This window comes from Buteo buteo, chromosome 11 (assembly GCF_964188355.1).
Source record: "Buteo buteo chromosome 11, bButBut1.hap1.1, whole genome shotgun sequence".
Classification (NCBI taxonomy): domain Eukaryota; kingdom Metazoa; phylum Chordata; class Aves; order Accipitriformes; family Accipitridae; genus Buteo; species Buteo buteo.
Window position 1 is genome coordinate 22,086,075 of NC_134181.1, and position 20,068 is coordinate 22,106,142.

A 20,068-nucleotide genomic window follows, 5' to 3' on the forward strand; every position below is an offset into this window, starting at 1 on the left:
CCTGGTGGCAGCTGGAGCTGGTCCGTGAGCCTTCAACCCGTGTGGGGCTCTACTCGAGTGCCGGCAGCGTGGGAGTCGGCGCTGCCAGATGGTGCTCGGCGAAACCCCGGGCGGCGACGTGGGAATCTGCGCGGCGTCTTCCCCCCAGCAGCCTTCCCCAGGATGTTTTGAATTTTAGCTTTTGCAAACACAGGGTGGCGAAGCCTTGCGGAGCAAGATAAAAATAGAGACATAAAAAAGGCAGATCCTCTCCCCTCCCCACAAAAACCCAGTGCAGGGTGTAGCTGGAAACAGATGCAAACGAGTCGGCAGCTCAGCTGGGCTCTGCAAAACCTCTGCTCTCCCCTCTCCGGAGCGCAGAATGCTGCTCAGGAAACAAACCCACCGAAATTATGGATTGCATGGCCACAGGCTGTGCTCAGCCTGCTTTTGCAGGGCTGCCTGGGCACACGGATGCTTCTCCCCTTCCTACCTGGCTAAGGAGCCGTGGGTTTGCAATTCCCGAGACTTCAGCATCTCACCCCAAAGGGGGTCCCCAGATGAGCCGGGGTACGTATTTTGATGCCAAATGAGGCTTTTGCTGCACTGATCCTCTGGATCCCCCCACTCCCATGCAGCGTCTGTGCTTGTGCCTGCCTTGAAGGAAGGCAGAAGGCAATGATAATGCCGATGGGTTTCCTAGGAAGATTAGCAGTCCACTACTGGCTTGTTTTTCTTTGTCAAGGTAAATCTATAAGCAAAAACGCAGCAGGGCTATAGCTCAGACAACATACAGAAGAAAATACCCAACAGAGCTGCAAAAACGGGATCAGTTAAGCTTGGTGGTGAGTTTAGAGCGGGCTGAGGCTACTGCATGGAAAGGTGAAGCGTATGGAAAATAACATGCAAGCAGGAACAAGCAGCAACGGGCTTTGCTTGGCCATTTCTGCACCAATATTCATTTTGCTAGTTTAATTGTTTTCCTCTCATTCCTCCCCCTACCCTCCAAATTCCTTGCAACATCTTGGGGAAACTGAGGCAGCCCAGCAAAGTAACTACACAGGGTGTGCTTGGCTAGGAGTCATCTTATCTACACCCTCAACTTCTCCTGAGTCAGCCCCTACAGACCAGTAATCCCAGCTTTTATTTGGGAATCCCCAGCCTTTCTGGCCAGCCAAGTGCAGGAGGGATCGATACCTGAAGAGATGCCAGGTGAGTTATGGCTACAGTCTGGATGGTCTCTCCTGGGGCTTTCCAGGGCATCCCAGCACCTCCATTGCAGAGCATCCAGGAAAAGAAACAAATCACCCTTTTCTTCTAATTCCCCTCCTCTCCAAGGGGCAGAAGAGCATTTTTGAAAGTTAACCCTACTGAACAGCTCCAGGCCAGTAGGGAAGGAGATGGCAGAGCCACCAACCATCAGGAACCAGAGCATTGAGCTCAGAGCACTCGGGAGCAACAGGTCTCTCCTCTCTTGCCCGTCTGGCTCCTTCACTCCCTGCCGTCGTACTCCTGATCCCATGAAAGCTGTTGAAAACTGGCTCCTTTGAGAGCAAGTGGTCCATGGTGTGATGTCAGCTGTCTCCTTGCCTTTTGTGGAGAGGATGAGTATGGAGACGTTTCCCTTTCATCCTTGCCAGTTTAGCAAACCTGAGCCATCTGATGATGAGCCAGCTTTTCTTTCCTACCTTTCACAGACCCCGTGCACCCTACAGACTCTTGCCGAGTGTTTTCATAGACCACCCTAATGTTTTCCAGACCATCTGGAGGTAGGACCTTGTCCTACACTGCCGCCTCTGCAGATCTAGGACTACACAAATCAACTGATAGACAACGTAAAGGGAGTGGTTTGGCTCACTGAGAACAAAATCCCTCAGGAAGATGTCGATAGGAAACCGCTATCACAGAACATCACAAGCTCAGCCCAGGCTCTGGAGCGCTGCGTGTTCTCCAGTGGGGATACAGCAAGTCTGGACTCAACAGACCACGTTTCTCAGGGACTTTTAGCAGCCTCCTCCAGAGTAATCCACTGACTGCTGGGATATCCATGGGCTGCCAGTAGAAACCAATGACCTCAGGTGTGTTAACGCACCCACGTATGGAGTCAGCCTCGCAGTAAACATCCTATAGTGTGAGGTGCTCACAGGGTACGCCACCGTCCCCACCATCTCCGGCAGGAAGCCAGGCAGGAGAGACCAGACTGAGCTGGAGAGGAAAGTGCCTCCTGCGAAACAAAGGGTTCTAACCGCTTCTCCTTACACAGCTGTGGAGAAAGGAAGAGATATGTGCAAGAGCTACCCTGTACGAGGCAGCAGATTGTACCAGCATCCTTTTGGAGGGGGCTTTCTCCTCCCATGCAGAGCAGAGCTGAAGACTAGGCTAGAGGACTTGCACCTATGCTATCATAGGATCATAGAATAATTTGGGTTGGAAGGGACCTTTAAAGGTCATCTAGTCCAACCCCTCTGCTATGAGCAGGGACATCTTCAGCTAGATCAGAGCCCCGTCCAACCTCACCTTGAATGTTTCCAGGGATGGGGCATTTACAACCTCTCTGGGCAACCTGTTCCAGTGTCTCACCACCCTCATTGTAAAACATTTCTTCCTTATATCTAGTCTGAATCTACCCTCTTTTAGTTTAAAACCATTACCCCTTGTCCTGTCGCTACAAACTATTTACCCCTGCTAAAAGGTCTGTCCCCATCTTTCTTCTAAGCCCCCTTTAAGTACTGAAAGGCTGCTATAAGGTCTCCCTGGAGCCTTCTCTTCTCCAGGCTGAACAACCCCCAAGTCTCTCAGCCTATCCTCATAGGAGAGATGTTCCATCCCTCCGACCATCTTCATGCCCCTCCTCTGCACTCGCTCCAACAGGTCGGTGTCTTTCTTGTGCTCAGGACCCCAGAGCTGGATGCCGGACTCCAGGTGTGGTCTCACCACAGCGGAGTAGAGGGACAGAATCACCTTCCTCGACCCGCTGGCCTTGGTGACAACCACTCTTGGGTCATCTGCTCCTTGTCCCCACTTCTACAGGGTTGGCAAAACACTCCTGAAGCAAAGCAGACAGCTGGATTCCCATCATACAAACCAGATGATAGGCAGCTGCACCATCACCCCAAAGACTGGGGAGCTCTTGGGCACAGCCCTGACGACCTTGTCCCTGAAGAGCGGGCAGAAGATAACCAAGGAGAGACTCATGGAGGTCAGTACCCAGTCACCCTCTCCCAGGGCAGCTGGAGCAGGTTAGGAGGAGAGATGTTGGGTCTCCCAGGAGATGCTGGGCTGGGCTGGGCTGGCCCCAACTCATTGTGTTTGGAGAAGGCGTTGAGGGCAGCTGACCTTACGTAACCGGAGAACAAAGCGGCTAAATAAAAACTGGAGCTGGGAACGGGCCGCGGAAGTGGGACACGGCTTTCCTGACTAATCAACCAGCATCTGAAGGAAACCGAACTCAATGGCAGGGAAACAACTGCATAAACACATCCCGAGGGAAGAAAGGGAGCGAGAGGAAGTGGAGGGAAGACCACAGGGGCACCGGCCCCTTCCACCTCCCCTCCTGCCCTCGCTGCTCGGGTGGCAAAGCCTGGAATGCTGAGATGGAGAGCACAGCATAGAAAGCCTGCTGTGAGCTCAAGGATTTTAAGGGGTCTCCATGCTCGTTTACCTGCAAAGCCACCAACTGCACGCTCGGATGGGCCTCAGAGGTAGGAAAGGAGCAGACCTGAGATGGCTCAGCAGCTCTCCTCCCACTGCCAGCTCCGATGGCATCTCAGTCTAAAGTGGGATGAAGGGAACGGAGAGATTTAACCGTGGGGGGAAGCGCTAGTACCCTGCAGCCTCCCCTCCAATGGTGCAATAGCATCCTACTGTCAATAAAGCATTGTCTGAGCCAAGGCATGCTAGCCAGTGAGGTGTGCTTGGGGAACGCTCCCATACATCCCAATAAAAAAAAACGGTGACCCCAGAAAGGGGTACGCCTTCTTTTTGGTGCCAGCACCTGGTGATTTTTGCCTGGAAAGTGCTGTACTCACAAATGTCTCAGCCTGCAGGGCAGAGTTTGGGTTCACTCACTCTCACCATACATCACTACTCCGGGACCACGCGCAGATATAGGAATTTCCACTAGCCACCCTCCTGCTCCAAAAAAAGCCTGTCCCTGCAACAACCCTCCAACAAAAAGAGTCTTTTCCAAGAGCCTCTGCTTTTCCAGGTGTAATCCAGGAGGGTCCTGGCCCAGCTGTGACCCCTCAACTCCCCTGGGAACCCGAGCCCAGCAGCCGATCCCAGTCTCAGCCCCGGGTGGTCAGTGCCAGACAGGACTGGGGCCATGTTAAGTGTCCAAGGCCAAGGAACCGGCTCCTTTTCCCCTCCCCCAAAACATCTGCCTTTGGGTAAAAGCCAATAACCCTGCAAAGCTCAGCCCCAAATAAATTTCCAAAGAAACAATTTCCTGGCACGTTACAAGGAAGAGGAAAGTAGGTGAGAAAGCCAGTGCCCATTAGGACCTGCATGGGGGCAAGCTGCCCCATACTGGGGCAACAGGAGCTCCGGCTCCAGCAGATCTCCTCAACATGGGGAGAGCCAGACTCTTTTCAAACGTTACACTTGAATAAGTGAAGCCAAGTTGCTCTTCCAGATAGCTAACCAGGGCCACGGCAGCCGTTAGGATCCACGCCATCCAGCCTGCTATTTTTAGATCATCCACAAGGAAGGAAACCTCAGACAACCATCAGTGTGAGCTGAACTGCAGCTCCTCAGCTGCTTGGCCAGCACTGCAGGAGCTGCTCCACCCAGGCGGTCTCACTTCTGACACGAGGAGGATGGATGAGACTTGCAGAGGGCTTGGGGAGGTTGCCAGCATTGCAACCCCCACCCCTCCACCGCAGAGCTAAAGCTGCCAGCATGAAACAGGTAGATCTGCAAAAAAAAAAAAAACCAAAAAAAAAAAACCCACCCCAAACAACCCGAAACCTGAGCTGGTGCAGACATTTCTAAGCCCAGGGAGGGGTGAGTGATCTGGGATCTTCAGAGAAAACAAAGCCTGGGGAGCGGAAAGCGAAGCCTCCCTCTCTGGCGGTGATTTTGCAAGGCCCCGTGGCTGCATCCTGCGCAGGGAGAGGCAGCCTTGGCTCTGCGCTCGGGTTGCAATCCAAAGCTGCCATGAAACGTGCTTTTGGCCGGGACGACCTAGCCTGGGGAGTACAACAGGGAGGCCCTTAAATAGCAGCAGAGGAGGAGAAGGGGCAGCCAAGCAACTGCAAAGGATGAGCCACAGACGAGGGAAGGTGGAAAAAACTTCCTGATGTACCGGGATGATTAATGAAAGGCTTTTTATTATCCCCCCAGCCCCTAGAAAATAGGGTTGTCCCTCTTCATCTCTCTTCTGAGGTCCTACCTGACACTCAGAGCACCATAGCAGTTCCTAGTCAACGTGGGCAGCCTTGAACAGGCAACATGGACACAGACTGAACCCTCTGCAGATACATCTATGTTTTGGGCACCCAGGTCTGCAGCCAACATGCTGTCCCAAACTGCTTTTAGAGGCTCTGAGGGCTTTTACAAGGAGAGAAGAGGCTGGCACCCAAGGTCCCATAAAAAATGGAGCAATAATGACCTCCCTCCACACCGGCCTCTGCAGCATCCCGCTGCTAAACAGAGTCCTAAATCCACAAAACATGAGCTAGAGGAAAGAGCAATAAAAATAAAAAAAGCAGTGCCCTATTCTGCACCATGGCAGACTCAATCCCCAAGCTATACCGGGTAGGAATGGATATATTCATTTATTACTGCAAGAGAGGTTGCTCTGCCTGCCCGAGCAAATCTGACTGGTGCCAGAGCATCGAGGGAGTGGGGAAGCACGGAGCTGTGGCACAGAGCTGCGGCACTTACCAGAGCTCAGCTGGCCGGCCCTGGCCGGGACGTGAAGCTCCACTGGGCCAGGTCGCATATCGGAGCCATCGGAGGGACCGTGACCCTCCGTCTGTCCTGCTGGGGAAGAAGCGATCTCGGCCAGCACTTCCAGGTCCTTCAGGATAACCTGCAGAGAGAGGGACGGCACAGGGTGAGCAAGCAGAGGGGCAGAGGCAGCTGGCGGGGTCAGCTTTCCTTTCCAAACCCACGGCTGGAGAGAGCGAGATGGGAAGCAAACACCAAATGCCAGCACATCAAGAAAGGCGTAGGGAAGAGAGGGTTACCTATGAAGTTCAAAGTGGAAATTTCAAATGATTGCAGAGAGGATGGGGCAGGAAAGAGAAAAGGGGGCAAAACCCCCCGGCTTCTGCTCTGTGAGTCCCAAGGGAGCATGTGAAATTAAACGAAATTTACACAGTCAGGAGCAGGGCTCGCCTCTCCCTCTTCCCACTTCAGGGAGGTCTGGGTTTTGCTTCTCCACTCCCCTTCATAACCGCAGATTTGGGACAACCCCAGCAAAAGCATGGGGATGTTCTCAGGGGCAAACACCAGTCTGCCTGCCTGCACCCCCCACACCCCCAGCTCACCCCATTCAGGGCAGCAGCCCAGAGCAGGCTTGGCTGCCTGCACTCAGGACATCGAGGCAGAGCTACCGTTCAGGTTTCTTTCCTTCCAGAAATCATCAAATTAGTCTATATATAGCATTTCTGGATAAGTTATTACAGGGTGGGTTTTTTTTTTTCTTGTCCTCAACCCTTCTCATGTCTCAGGCTATTTTGGGTCCCCCTTCATTCAAATGTCCTTGGGTCTAGATGTTTCATCAGCCATCGCTGATGCTCTGAGTGTAGCGGGGCTGGGCGGCGCAGAAAGGCTGCCAAAAAGGGCCGATTGCATGTCTAACTCATCAGCATCCAGCATAGCACATCCGTGACCATCCCTTGCCCACCAGCACAACGTCCCAGGCTTTCCACATGTTCTCACAAGGCATTGTTTTGAGGAGCTGCAGTTATATGGGAGTTTTAGCTTCTGAGCTACCAAAAGCCCCCATGCCCCTGAAAAAAAAGCCAGTTATGTCTTTTCTTGGTCAAGCAGAACTTGAAAATATGACACCTGAAAATAAGAAAGAGGGACCTCTGGGTTTCTCTGTTGCAGATATCTTAAGCTGTTTTTTTTTTTTTTTTTTGTAGTTAGGGCTCATTTTTAAGCCCCCAACAGCCTTTGAGCAGGCAGCACATGTCCAGGCTTTGTTGCAGAGCTGGCTGTGGGGAAGCAGCCTGCCGCAGGCACCACGAGGCTCAGCACGCTTGGGAAGACCCTGTGCCTATAAACACGATTAAGTCCCAGCCTGCAGCTCCTCTGGGGATGAAAAAACAAAAGATAACAACAACTTGTGCAACGAGGAGCTATGATGCTGCTGTCCCTGAAGAATATGGCACCTCTATGACACTGTCAAGGACAGGACCTCATTGCCATCATGGGACATCACTGCCATCGACAGCCTTCATCCTCTTCCAGGGAAGCGATGCCATGGTCCTCAGCAGAGCAAAGACCTTGGTCCTCCCTCTCCACCCAGCTTTGCAGGACTTTCAAACATCGGTGGCTCAGATAAACCGATGCTGGCAGTGTTTCATTTCAAGCACAGGATGCCCTTGAGCAGAGCTCACAATGCCTGGTCTCCTGAAGCCCTATGTAGATTCTCTAGTGGCTAATCACATGGCTCAGCTGAACTTGCAGCCTTTGAGCAGGGGAAGGCACTAATTCAGGTCTCAAGTTCTCACAGTTGGGGGAATAACACCCATGGAGGCTTTGAAGTCTCACTGTCTTTGGCTAAAACTGGCAAAGAGACTCAGGCCTTGGCTACCAGAGCCAGTAGGCGGGCGAGAGCCAGGACTCTTGTTCAGGCTACTGATTTTGCCGAACCCAGCACGCGTGCCAATACAACCAGGATGGCGTATCCTACCATGCCATGGCCATCTCAACACATAGCTGATGTACAGCACAAACCAACCACCTGCAATTGCCACCCTGCTGCATTTGCTGCTGCCCTGATCCCCTTCCCAAGCTCTCCCACCCAGCCCAGCACGTGGGCTATCAGCCGGCGTAGGCTTCACCAGCAGCTCCCACGGCACCAGGAAACAGGATCAAGACCCTGGGCTGGGCAAAAATCACCCCTGCTGCCTCCCAAAGCATTTAGAGCCATGTCTTATCCCATGAGGTCAGATCCTTAACCCAACCTCTCAGAGCCGTGTGCTGAGCCCCATCTCCAAGATGCTGCTTGGGCTCAGGATGCTCTGGCCAGGCTGCCTGGCCAGCAGTGACTGGCACCACCGAGGGCATGACTGGACATCTCGAGCTCTGGAGAGGTTAAGGAGTGTCCCCCCAAGCCAGCTGTGTAGGTCACAGGCAGGAGGTGGAAAAAACCAGCACGGACTGGATGTTACAATTGAAAAACATGGAGGAAATAAGAACCAGGAGGGATGGGTGCACAAACACCTGGAAGAAGAGGAGGAGCAGGCGGCTGCGAAGACCTGGGGTTTTCCAGCCGTGGGAAAGAAGCAAGGAGCTCTGGCTCCTGCTGGTTTTTGCCTGAACACTCTGGAGTGGGTTCCCAGACGGGGACAGAGGAAAGCCAGGAGCGCTTGGTATGCACTGCACATCCCTGCGCTAAGCAAAGCTGGAGCTGGCGGCTGGCTTTGTGTGAGTGAGGAGGCTGTAAGAAAGCAATATCCTGCCATTGCCATGGCAACAGGCTGGCTGCGCCAGGAGCGAGCCGGTCCCATCCGTCAGGAGCCCAGCGGCCGCCGGACCCGACAGCGCCGGGAGCACAAGGGCCAAAGCCATTCCCAGCTGCTGGGCGAGGGTGCGATCCTGACGGCCTGCCCAGAGGAGCAGCCACCGAGGATGTTTTCCTGGCCCAGAAGGGATTTCCATGAAGGTTTCCCAGTGGTGATGAGATGTAGGGCGGTGTGCCCCTGCTCCGGGCAAGCACGGGGCTGGTTAGCGTGAATTGGAAGGAGCAGGGAACGCAGCATCATGATGGATGGGGAGACCCGGCCGACATTGTGAGCCGGTCCCAGCATGGGGATGAAGAGCTCTTTGCACAGCCAGGGGATGAGGAGCAGGTTATCAGACAGTTATAAATAAGCTACTTCTCCTCCCTAGGAATAGGCAAGATTTCTCCCTGTATTGCCTCCAGAGCACGGATTTTGAGGGCACACAAAACTGTCGGTCTCTCCGGCTTCTCCAGATCTAGGTCAGGTTAATTTGCCGCTTGTTCTGGTTGAACGGAGCCGAGACCAGCTCTGCTGGCGGCGGCGCAGGGGAAAAGCAGCCCCTGAATAGTGTGTGCCGGATGGGGTGCACCCCCTATGTGCAAAGCATCGCCTTGATGCTCTTGGTGGGGGGGAGGTGACCCCAAATCTGCTGCAGACCCCTGAGAAGCAAGACTTAGCACCCTGCAGCACATGCTGACTACCAGGACACCAGGGCAGGCTGCAGGAACAGCTCCTGGGGCACGCATGATGGCAAGGATAGGGACTGAGCTCCTGAAGATGCTGTCCTTACTGGTATTTATGGAAAAGATTTTTAGAAAAAAACCAGAAGTGAAAATATGAAAATGCCTGCATGCAGCAGGGAGGTGCTCACGGGCAGCCTCGGATGTCCCAGAGGGTGGGTATTCCCTGGGCAATCAAATGCAGCACACAACACCATGGACAAGGTTATTCTTGCCAAGGAGAAGACAGGAGTTCAACTGAAGCAAGATGCTACCAAGATGGAAAACAAGAAGTTTAAGGGCTGCAAAGCACTTCTTCAAAGGGGACCAAGATCAGGGAGGCTGTGGAAAACCCCATGGCATCACCAGAACTGGCAAGACAGTGGGGTGGAGGAGCGACCTGGTGGGGACCAGGAAAGCTGAGGATGCTGCTGGGTGCTTCCTCCTGTTCCACCACTCCAATGCAGCCCCTCGCTGCCGCCACGTGCACCGAGTTCTTCCCCAGAGGACTTAATTTTTATTTTTTCTCCCTCCAAACCTTTTAGCCATAGCCAGGGCAGGGGAGGCAAGCACGGGCAGGCAGTCCTGGAGCCAAGAGCGGCCAGCAACAAGGCTGGCCAAGCCCCAGACACACATGGTGTGAAAAGCAAACTTGTGTCCGCCCCCCACCCCCGCCTCCACCAGCTTTAAAAACAGAAAAAGAAAAGAAAAACCACCATTAATCTTCCCACACCAATTTAACCGGACTTCTTTTCAGGTCCTGGGCACAACAACTTTTATCCTCTAATCTTGCCAAGACCTTTTTTTTCCCTTTACAGCCACCAGATTTCAGCCTGCGACCGGGAGGGTATGGGGAGCAGAGGGAAGGCAGCAGGGCTGGGGGCTTCTCCTCTCCTCCCCAGGGCAAATCCTGCCAGGTTGTGCTAACACATGCTCACAGCATCAGCGAATGCAGCAGGCAGTATGTGTGGGAGTCACTTGGTAATATGGCCACAACCACCCAAAACCAGGCTGCAACCTGAAAACTCCCTATCCTCACTCCTGCTTTTGCAAATCCCCCATTTTTCCCTGCTGCGGGTATGCGAGGGCCAGGTCTGCAACACCCCAAGCGGCAGGAGCACAAGCACTGTCACAGTACCTCTTTAAATGTGTTTAATTAGCATACAGGGAGCTTAACACACCACCTGATGCCAGTCTCAGGGCGGGATACCAAAGAGGTATTTCTTCATGCATTAGAGGGCAGGGAAGGAGGCAGAACAGGTCCAGCCAGCGGGATGGGGCTGGAGGAAGCTGGAGCTGTCCTGGAGAATCCCTGCAGGCCATGCTGCGGGGGGCTGGATGACTGCAACCCCTTCAAATTCAGCACCCTGAGTCCCAAAGCTTATGATAGGCTTTTATTTGCTACCCTGTCTCCCATTCAGCACCTTCCCCTGCACCGCAGGGAGCCAGGCACCCAAAGCCAAGCTCACCAAATCCCGCATCCTACACCTTCATCCCACCCTGGACCCACCCTAAGCCAGCTCCCCAGGACAGGGATTGCCTGGCCTCCACAGCAGAGGGGTTTTCTGTGGTTTTAGTCTGCTCTGTGATTTCACCCAGGAATGCTACAAGCACCATCTTGAGCCTGGACTGCCAGTTTACCACTAGTTGCTCAGTATGTGTACAAACTGTATGTGCATATGTATGTGCAAGCCATGCAATTATGGTCTGGAACTGGTGCTGAGCTAAGAAGCTCCCTGTGGATCGCACTCCCCCCAAGAAACTTCGTATTCCTACACAATGCAGTGCACAGATTATCTTTCAACCCAGTGCCCTTGCAGTACCATGAGTCCTTGAAGAAAGCATCACCCCACCCTGCTTTAAGACTTCTGCTTACGGGCTGCTTCCACATATTGCAAGCTGGGCTAACCACATTTTCCACCATCCAACTGAAATTATATACCTTTCTCTATACCCCACCATTTCAGTCCTAAGCTTACCCTCAGTGTAACTTCCCTCTTGAAAACGGGTAGCCTCCCTGCTTTGGTACCTTTGAGTCTCTCTCCAGAGAAGCTTTGGTAGCTTTGAGTCTCTCTCCAGAGAAGCTTTACCACCAGAAAAATTAAAATAAAAGCTAGGCACACGTACATTAGAGTTCTTCTCTTTGCAGTCTTTAGTTTACACCCTCTGCTTTGCATGGAGTCACAATATTTCGGCTGAGGCGAATTAAAGGCTGGGAGCTGGAGCACAATGGCTCTAAAACAAACAGAGCAAAGCTCCAAACCAAACCATGCTAAGACAGCTATTCGCTTTGGCACAAGCTTTTGTTCAGCTTCATTGTACTGGGAATCGGGCGTGATGGGAGAAGTTTGCCAGGATTTAGTGTGACAGCACAGCTCAGAGAGCAGGGCAGAGACCTGGGCTTCGAAACCCTGCAGTGTTGCAGTAGGACACACAGGAGGGGTGTAGGAGTTAACAGCAAAGGAGAGAGACGAATACCAGTATACCACCATACCTGGGATTCCTCCTCCCCTTGTTTAATACTGGAAACCCAAGAGAGGGGCAGAACGTTTCAGGTCGTCGTGAAGAGGTTGGCTTGAAGGTCATGCAGATGTTCAGGAGTATCACTACCTCCACAGCCAGTGGTAGCCCAGACTTAGCTAACCCTCTCTAGGGAAGAGTACCAACTCTTGTCCCATGCCAGAAGGACACTTCTAAGGATGCTCTAGGAGATACAGCTGCAAACAGCAAGCTAAGAAATCATTTGAATCTTCTTGTTGTATTCAAAGCCTTGCCTGGCCACTGCATAAACGCAGGCAGGTTTTCATATTAGCAGAGTTGAGAAGCCAGAGTCTATCCTGCTTCACATCAGACACCAGCTCCACCTCACGCGTCGTTCCTCCATGAGTCAGACAAAAGTCCCAGCACAACTTCCAACCCCCAGCAAGATTGAGAGAAGCAGATAAGCAAACAGGAACATGTTCAGCTGTGAAGAAGTAACTCAATTTTGGGGCCTGAGAAAGGAAAACAAAGCAAAGAAAGAAAACCGCCAGCATCACTGCTTCACGGTTTTCTCAGAGATGCCCTCACTGCCTGTTGCGTTCACCTGAACTCAGCACCTGGGTCCAGCTAGGAAGGACCTAGGGAACTGAACAGCTACCTCAGAAGCTGCCTTTGCACCAGGAGCTTGCAGAGGGAGATGAAGACCTGAAGAACAGGTCTTCTTTTCAGCAGTGCCTATCAGCAGCAGTGCTTTTAACCTGTGGGTGGAAAGATCCAACCTGCTGCTCCCAAAGACCATTTGGGCTTTGACTTTTCACCTTTTCTAACATCAGTTCTTCAACTGGGTGTCAGGGCTGCAAGACTCACACCGACAAAAGGAGCAGCTTGTGCAGAAAAAACGACTCCCAGCAGGATCCTGTTAGTCTTGGAGCTGTAAGGAAGTTTTTAAGCACATCAAATTTTAACCACAGCTTTTAGAGATTGCCTTCAAAACCACGTTTCAAATGCAGGATGGAGCATCTCCCTGCTGGGGAAGCACAGGAACCAGCACGAGGTGACGCAGTGCAGCAGTACAACATCTGACAGCCAGGAATCCTGTATCCTGACTTGTCTACATATCAAAGAGAACTGCTTGCTTCAGCTTCGCTCCGACTTCTCTGCACTGCCTTTGTGAATTTTAACTAGGTCTCTTGACCATTTCTTTACTGGCCCAGGAGAACTGGGTAGGAAGGGGAATAGTAGAAAAGGCAGGGATGACTCAGGATGCCACAGATGCATCATGAGATACTGGCCCTTGTTCAGCATGGTGGAGGTGGTGCAACACCTTGTGCTACTTGAATGGATAAAAACAGGCGTGACAACTTAAAGGGCATGGATCCGGCTCCATCCAGCTCAAGTCTCTCCTTGCCTTAGGCTTGATTATTCATGGCAAGTGCACAGAGAGACTTGGAGCAGCTCAGCAAGACCAGACCTTAAAAATAAGGTGCCTGAGCATGGTCATTCAGTCTGATGCAAAGCCCTGACTAGCACTGAACCCCCAAAGCCAGATTGTCCTTTGGTGATGAGCTAGCGAGAAACAACTGCCCCAGGATAGCTTCAGGATGCATCAGGAGAGCGACAGCCAGCCTCCAAACCGTGCACGGAAGCCAGGGGATCCACAGGCACTGCAAAAGGATGTTCAACCTTGCTGGGAAGAAAGATGGTACCGGCACTGCTGCCCAGCCAGGTTCCCTTGGAGAGGGCAGCATTGCAGGATGAAGACAGCAAAAAACCCCCTGAAGATGTGTATACACCTTGTGCTACATCACACAATGTGCGGAGCCCCTACCTGGAAAGGGGAGGGAGATGCTTCCACCAGAGAGCTGATGGGTTAGCTCACATAGGACCCCACACTAACGCGGTGATCCCCAGCCCGTTAGCCAAGAGCTTCTGGGAATCCCAATCTACTCCAGGACGACGCGATTGTGCATACAAATACTGTACTGAGCAGGGAGTAATGGCTAAGAGAGCACCCTGCGTCCCCTTTTCTAATAGGCACTGACACTGCAGGTTAGCTAGCTCAATCTGTTCTCATTGTTCCCAAAAATGCCCAGCTCAAAACCCCCCTACTATTTCGGTCATTTCTATTTCCTCTGCAGAAAGCAGCAAATCTGGTTGGGAGCCAGCTGAGCAGTGGTGTTTAATGGATTGACTCGTCTATGGATTTCCTTAAAAAAAAAAAACCCCTCCAAACATTTAAATAAATAGAAGACAGGATTAAATAAATCAGCTTAAAATTACTTTTGAGCCATTCCCAGTTATGTCACATGGAGGAAATGCATCACCAGGGTCCTTTCTTCACTGCTTTTTTCAAATATTAATAAGCAGTGTAATTGCAACATGACTCACTGCGATCCCCTGCCAAGCTGGAGAGACTATCTGCAAGATGCAGGCTTTCTAGAGCGTTGCAAAGGCAGATGTGTGCTTGGGGACTCTTTTGGAAAGGTTTGCATCATAAGCAGCATGGTATGGAAAATGGCCAGGCAGTCGCTTGCCTTTGCAAGTTATTCCCTTGCTTCCTCATTCCCTTCCCTCCTCTCTTAACAACCCCTTGCACATGGGATTTATTGTGGGGTTGGGGTTTGATGCCCTGAGCGTATAAGGCAAAGCAGATAGCGCCTGATTTTTATTCCATGAGGAAGGTCTGGGCTGAGAAACCAGCTGGGATCATTTGCCACTCTGGGCAAGAGGTATCCAGCTGATGGCAGAACTGCTACCAGTGCCTGGGCCAGCTGTGTGCTGAAGCTGCCAGCCTCCCACCCAAGCACTAGAAATACTCCAAGGATGCAACGGAGTGGGAGAGAAGACAACAAAGATGCCAAAATTGAGATGACTGGAACCAGAGAAGAAGGGTGAGGAAGAAAAACAAGGAAATGGGAAAATGGTGCAGCACCTCAAGAAAAGAGCAGCCTGGGAGATGAAGAGCACTGCACTGTGAGAGCAAGGCGCAGGCAGGAGAGCGAAGGCAGAGCAAACTGGCTCACTCATTGCTGCCTGACTTTCTTTGCTCACTTCCAACCCGAGCAGTTCCCAGCCAACCTGATGCCACTGGGCATCTATTGCAGCCCCAACAAGCAATGCTGACGCTGCCCTGCTAGCAGTGGGTGCTGCTTAAGCATCTAGTGACTCGGATTTTGCAGCGCTGGCCGGACACGATCCCCCTCGTATCTCTACAGAGCCATCACAAGGTGCCCAAATTCCCATTCACCAAGGACCTGACCACAACCCAGCCCCATGGGGCAGACACCAGCTTTGGGACCTGAAGCCCCAGCTGTCTTCCCAAATTTTTAGGAGTAGGCTTTGAGGAACCAGCTCTCAGAGATGGAGAGGAAGGTTTATACAGACAGAGGGTCCCAAACACTCCAGCCTGGAACTGGCTGGGCTTTCAGCCAGGCAGTTACCTGCAGGCTCTGCATTGGGTCTTCTTCAGTTTAGTCAACAGGGTTAAACTTCCCAGTGCCAACACTGGCCAAGCCTCACAAAATCCCTCGGTTCAACCCTCAAAATCCAAAGCCCAGCTAGATGTGGAGACAGTAAGCTTTCAGGAAGACTTCTACAGCAGCTGCAGCACTTACCTCATCAGACTCATCTGAGAGGGTCCGCAGCAAGATGGGGAAGAGGCTGTCAGTGTGTCGAAACATCTAGAAACAGAAAGACGGACAGCATCAATCCTACAGGCCTGCTCACCCGCTGCTACAGGACCCCTCGCCCTGGGGGAAGCTGCTGAAAGCTTCACCAGCATTTTCCATCTGAACTGGAGAGCTCTTTTTCCTTAAGCTACTGGGTAGCCAGCAGCCAAAGCCTTCTCAGAAAAGGCAGGTGGACACACAGTTGCAATGCTGCCGAGATAATTATAGCCAATTCAAAGGCAAGGAACAGGCTGGGAGCAGACAAGCTCTGTCCCACGGAGGAAGCAGCAGGCTTGCATGTCAAGTCCCCAACTTACCTTACGAGGAGTCTTGATGTACAAGTGGTAGAGCCATTTCAGGACTGCAATTCTGGTCATCATCCCAATGGACATGTCATGAAGGTGGCAGTCCAGCACCTGAACTATTCCATCCAGGTTCAGGGTCACCTGGATCCTCTCAGAGCTGCACAGAAAGGAGAGAGGCAGGTTCAGTGCTGTGATGTCCAACTCCTCGCACGGTGGGCAGGTCTACAACACACCAGAGGCTGCACCAAACATCTCAGCTAAAAACCCTAAGAAACATCAACTGTCGCCTTGGCCTGCTCCTGCCCCATTCAGCCTGGTCACCTACATTTCTTACTCTGTGCATCCAGATCTGCTCATGGCAAACCCAACAACTGTGCTCATGTCTTCAAGAGTTATGAAAGCCAGGAAGCAAGCTCCAGGCTTGCAAGCCTGTGGAGTCATGGCTGGGCATGGCCAGGTTTGCCCATGTGGCATAGGCACATTCTGACTGGCATTTCAAGATGGGGAAGCACAATGAGAGACACAGCAATGTACCAAAAACTTGTTTTGGAAGCAACAGAAATCTTCCAGGCTTCAGAGTTTACCACTTTCCCAAAACAGCTGGTACCTACGCATGACAAGACCCCATGCTAGATGAATCCAGTACCTTGGCTGTGTTGAGAAACTGGTCTGTATTGCAGTCACCAGGTTTGGGGTTCAAAGACTAGAGATCCATAAAATGCACTCAGAATCCAACTCAAGTTTGACCAGCTCAAACATCTGCAGAGAACATCAACCCATGTGTCCTCAAACTCCACTAGCTGGGGCCACCCAACCAGGTGAGGACATCCAGTTTCCACTAATCCCAGCAGACTCGTGCTGAGGACTGCAGATGGTGTCCTAGCTGGCAGCGTTTTTGGGGTGCAGCTCTCTGCTACAAGACTGCTGTCCTGGTTTCAGCTGGGATAGAGTTAACTGTCTTCCTAGTAGCTGGTACAGTGCTATGTTTTGAGTTCAGTATGAGAAGAATCTTGATATCACTGATGTTTTCAGTTTTTGCTAAGTAGTGTTTAGACTAATGTCAAGGATTTTTCAGCTTCTCATGCCCAGCCAGCAAGAAAGCTGGAGGGGCACAAGAAATTGGCACAGGACACGGCCAGGGCACCTGACCCAAACTGGCCAACGGTGTACTCCATACCGTGTGACGTCCCATCAAGTATAGGAACGGGGAAGTCGGGGCAGGGAATCGCCGGCCGGGGACTAGCTGGGTGTCGGTCGGCGGGTGGTGAGCAATTGCACTGCGCATTATTTGTACATTCCAATCCTTTCACTATTTCTGTTGTCATTTTATTAGTGTTATCATCATTATTAGTTTCTTCTTTTCTGTTCTATTAAACCATTCTTATCTCAACCCATGGGCTTTACCTCTTTTCCTGATTTTCTCCCCCATCCCACTGGGGGGGCGGGGAGTGAGTGAGCGGCTGTGTGGTGCTTAGTTGCTGGCTGGGGTTAAACCACGACAACTGCCTTGAGAACATCATCTTGTTTCCCAAAAGCTATCCCAAAAGATGAGGATAACTCTTGGTCATCAAGCAGGATGAAAGCAAACAACTCCCTTAGTTCACCAGGACACTGCCTCTTTTAGAACACTGACAGCCTGCAGAGCCTTAGCTCTTGCTCCCTGGTTTTTCCCCAAATAGTTGGGACCTGCATTGGGACAGGAGACCCCAACACAGAAGAGGTCATGTAATGGCATTTTTTTGTCCTGTTTGTGATCCTGAAGTCTACCTGATGGTTTCCCACCTCAACAGCAAGGACGTGGGAAGTACCTGTCACATGAGACTAGGTTAAGGAGAGATGGTTGGACCTGAGATGGTTGGAGCAGACCTCCAAGAGGTATCTGCATTGAAGAGCTAAGTCACTCCTGTCCTACTCAAGCTACTGAATTATTCAAGGCCGGACCAGACTCTTGCTGATTTTTCTAGCGTGCGCAGAGCTGCTCTGCCTCTTGTTTGATAAGAAATCCTAAGGGGCAGATTTCTCATGGTATAATTTGCAAGGAGAGCTGTGGCTTAATAGGATTTGATCTTCCCCAGGACACACGTTGTAAGGACGAGACGAGGAGTCTGCAGCCCCTCACAGCCCTGCAAATATCTGACTGCTTGAGGTGCCCCACGTAACAGATTCTGGGGTCTGCAAACTGCATTTCGAGTTGGAATAAGTTTTGCTTTGATGTTGCAAACAACAGCTGAGGGCCAAATGCTCAGATGTGCAGAACTGAGGGGAAGAAGGGACCCAGAAAATGGGGAGTGCGGGAGAGATGTCCAAGGGAGCAGTGTCCCAGGCCATTTAAGCCAGCCTGAATGAGCCCTGTATTTGGTTTTCCTGCAAAACCTGGTTTTCTTGCAGCGGCGCAAGCCTGCTACCCACCTGGCACGGGGCTCCCAATGGAAGAGGAGCACGAATCCTCAACCCAATTACATCTCCATGCCAAAATACACGTTGCCTGCACAGGATGGGGAAAAAACCTCAGGGTATTGTGTTTTCAGAGGGAAGCAGCTGAAAGGGTGGCACACAGAGAAGTGACGCGCGAAGCCAGCCAGTTTGGAGGTGGTCACAATGCTGTCACATCCATGAGCTCTGTGCTGCCGTGAGGCAGGTGGGGAGGACGCAAGGCGGCATGGTTTGCCACAGCACCCTTAGAGGAGGATGCTGAACTTCTGCCAGCACAGCAACAAGCCACTTCCAGCCCAGCTTGAGCCAAAATTGCTTGTGAAAACCCCTTCCCCAGTGATGCAATACCTGGGCAGAGGCTGGGTGGCTCACGCCAAAATCCACCCGAGCTGACCGCAGGAGGTGGCCGGCAGCGCCGGGCTCACCTCGAGTCAGCCAGACCCCAGCCATGCCACGTACCACTGCCCTGCAGCTCCGCCAGGCCCAGCTCCTGCTAAAAGGCATGGTGGCTGGGCAAAGCTCCTCGCCAGTTAACCTCTCCCCGCACCTGCCAAGAAACGTTTTAGGGAGGTTGCTGGTGGAGAGCAGGTCCTTTACTCGGCAGAAAACCAGGGCACCATTCTGAAAGGCAAGAGGTCCGATGAACATGTGAAATTGAGCTAAAAATCGCCCACCGACCACGCTCCTCTGCCTCCAAGATGGAGCGGCACCAGATTCCCGTGGGCCACCACCTTTCCAGGGGGGAAGGCAGCAGCCAAGCACGGTGAGCGCTGCCGTGGCTGCAGCTCCAAAGCAGGCTTGCAGCTCGCCCCGGCTCTCCTTAATCCCCAGGCACTGCAGAGCGAGAGCAGCAGTAATGGCATTGCATTAATGCGATCCTCTGGGCCTGCCACGCTGGCTCCCAGCGCCAGCATCTGCAGCAGGGCAGATGTCAGATGCAATCGCTTCCATCTAACCCACTACCCCAGATTCTCCTCCAGAGGATGAATGTGGCCCCGGCCTCGCCTCTGTGGCTCGCCTGTGACAGCGAGAACATGTTTGTAGGGCGAATTGAGCAACAATGGGAGCTGTACCAGGCTCTCACCTCTGGATACTGGTAGCTTTTGCTCAAGCTGAGTGGTGGGGCAGGAGACCCCCCCCAGTACATCCCCCCCGTCTCAGAAAGCATCCTCCAGCACAGGAACAAAGCTCATTTTCTCACTGCATTTAACCCACAGTGATGTTTTTCACATGTTTCCATGTCCCTTATCAACTAATTTTCTCATTTCTCCCCTTTCTTCAAGGGCTTCTGCCATCTCTCTCCTCAGCGGTCGCCTTTTCTCTGCCAATGCGTGAGCTGTCATCTCCCTCCTGGCCTCCTGCCCAGCCCAGCTGCTTTCCTGACCCCATTTTCAGACAAGGTTAAGGTCTAGGCCGGGCTCTAGCCTTTAAGTGGCCTTGCCAAGGGTGGAAATATTCAGGTTCTTTCATTGTGGTCCAAGTCACAAGGGCAGCTCCCATACGGCCTGGCAGCTGTGCTGCTCAACAGGCTCGAGCCAGCAGCCAGGAGGTAAATAGCTCCTCTCTGCTATCGGTCCCACAAGCTGTCGCTTTCTTGTCCTCCATCACTCTCATTTCGGCGCTCTTGGCTTCCTTCTGCTTACTGTGGTTTCCAAGTACTGGAAGTGCCCACAGCACAAGCGCAAGCTGATCTCCCAGGGAAGCGATGAGGCTAAGGTCTAGGCAGAGGCATCCAGTCCAACAAGCTGTAGATCACCACGACAAGGGCTGGGGCAGTGTGCCCGAGGTCCCCCTCCAGCCCA

General features: G+C 52.4%; 1 protein-coding gene across 1 annotated transcript in view; it reads right to left on the reverse strand.

Moving 5' to 3' along the window:
- Nucleotides 1-20,068, reverse strand: part of VAC14 (VAC14 component of PIKFYVE complex) — a 65,150-nt gene that overhangs the window by 27,407 nt on the left and 17,675 nt on the right. The window contains exons 11-13 of the mRNA XM_075040413.1: nt 15,846-15,990; nt 15,475-15,540; nt 5,866-6,013 (exon numbers count right to left, since the gene is read on the reverse strand). Coding sequence (XP_074896514.1) covers nt 5,866-6,013; nt 15,475-15,540; nt 15,846-15,990 — 359 coding nt within the window. The remainder of the gene's footprint in view (nt 1-5,865; nt 6,014-15,474; nt 15,541-15,845; nt 15,991-20,068) is intronic.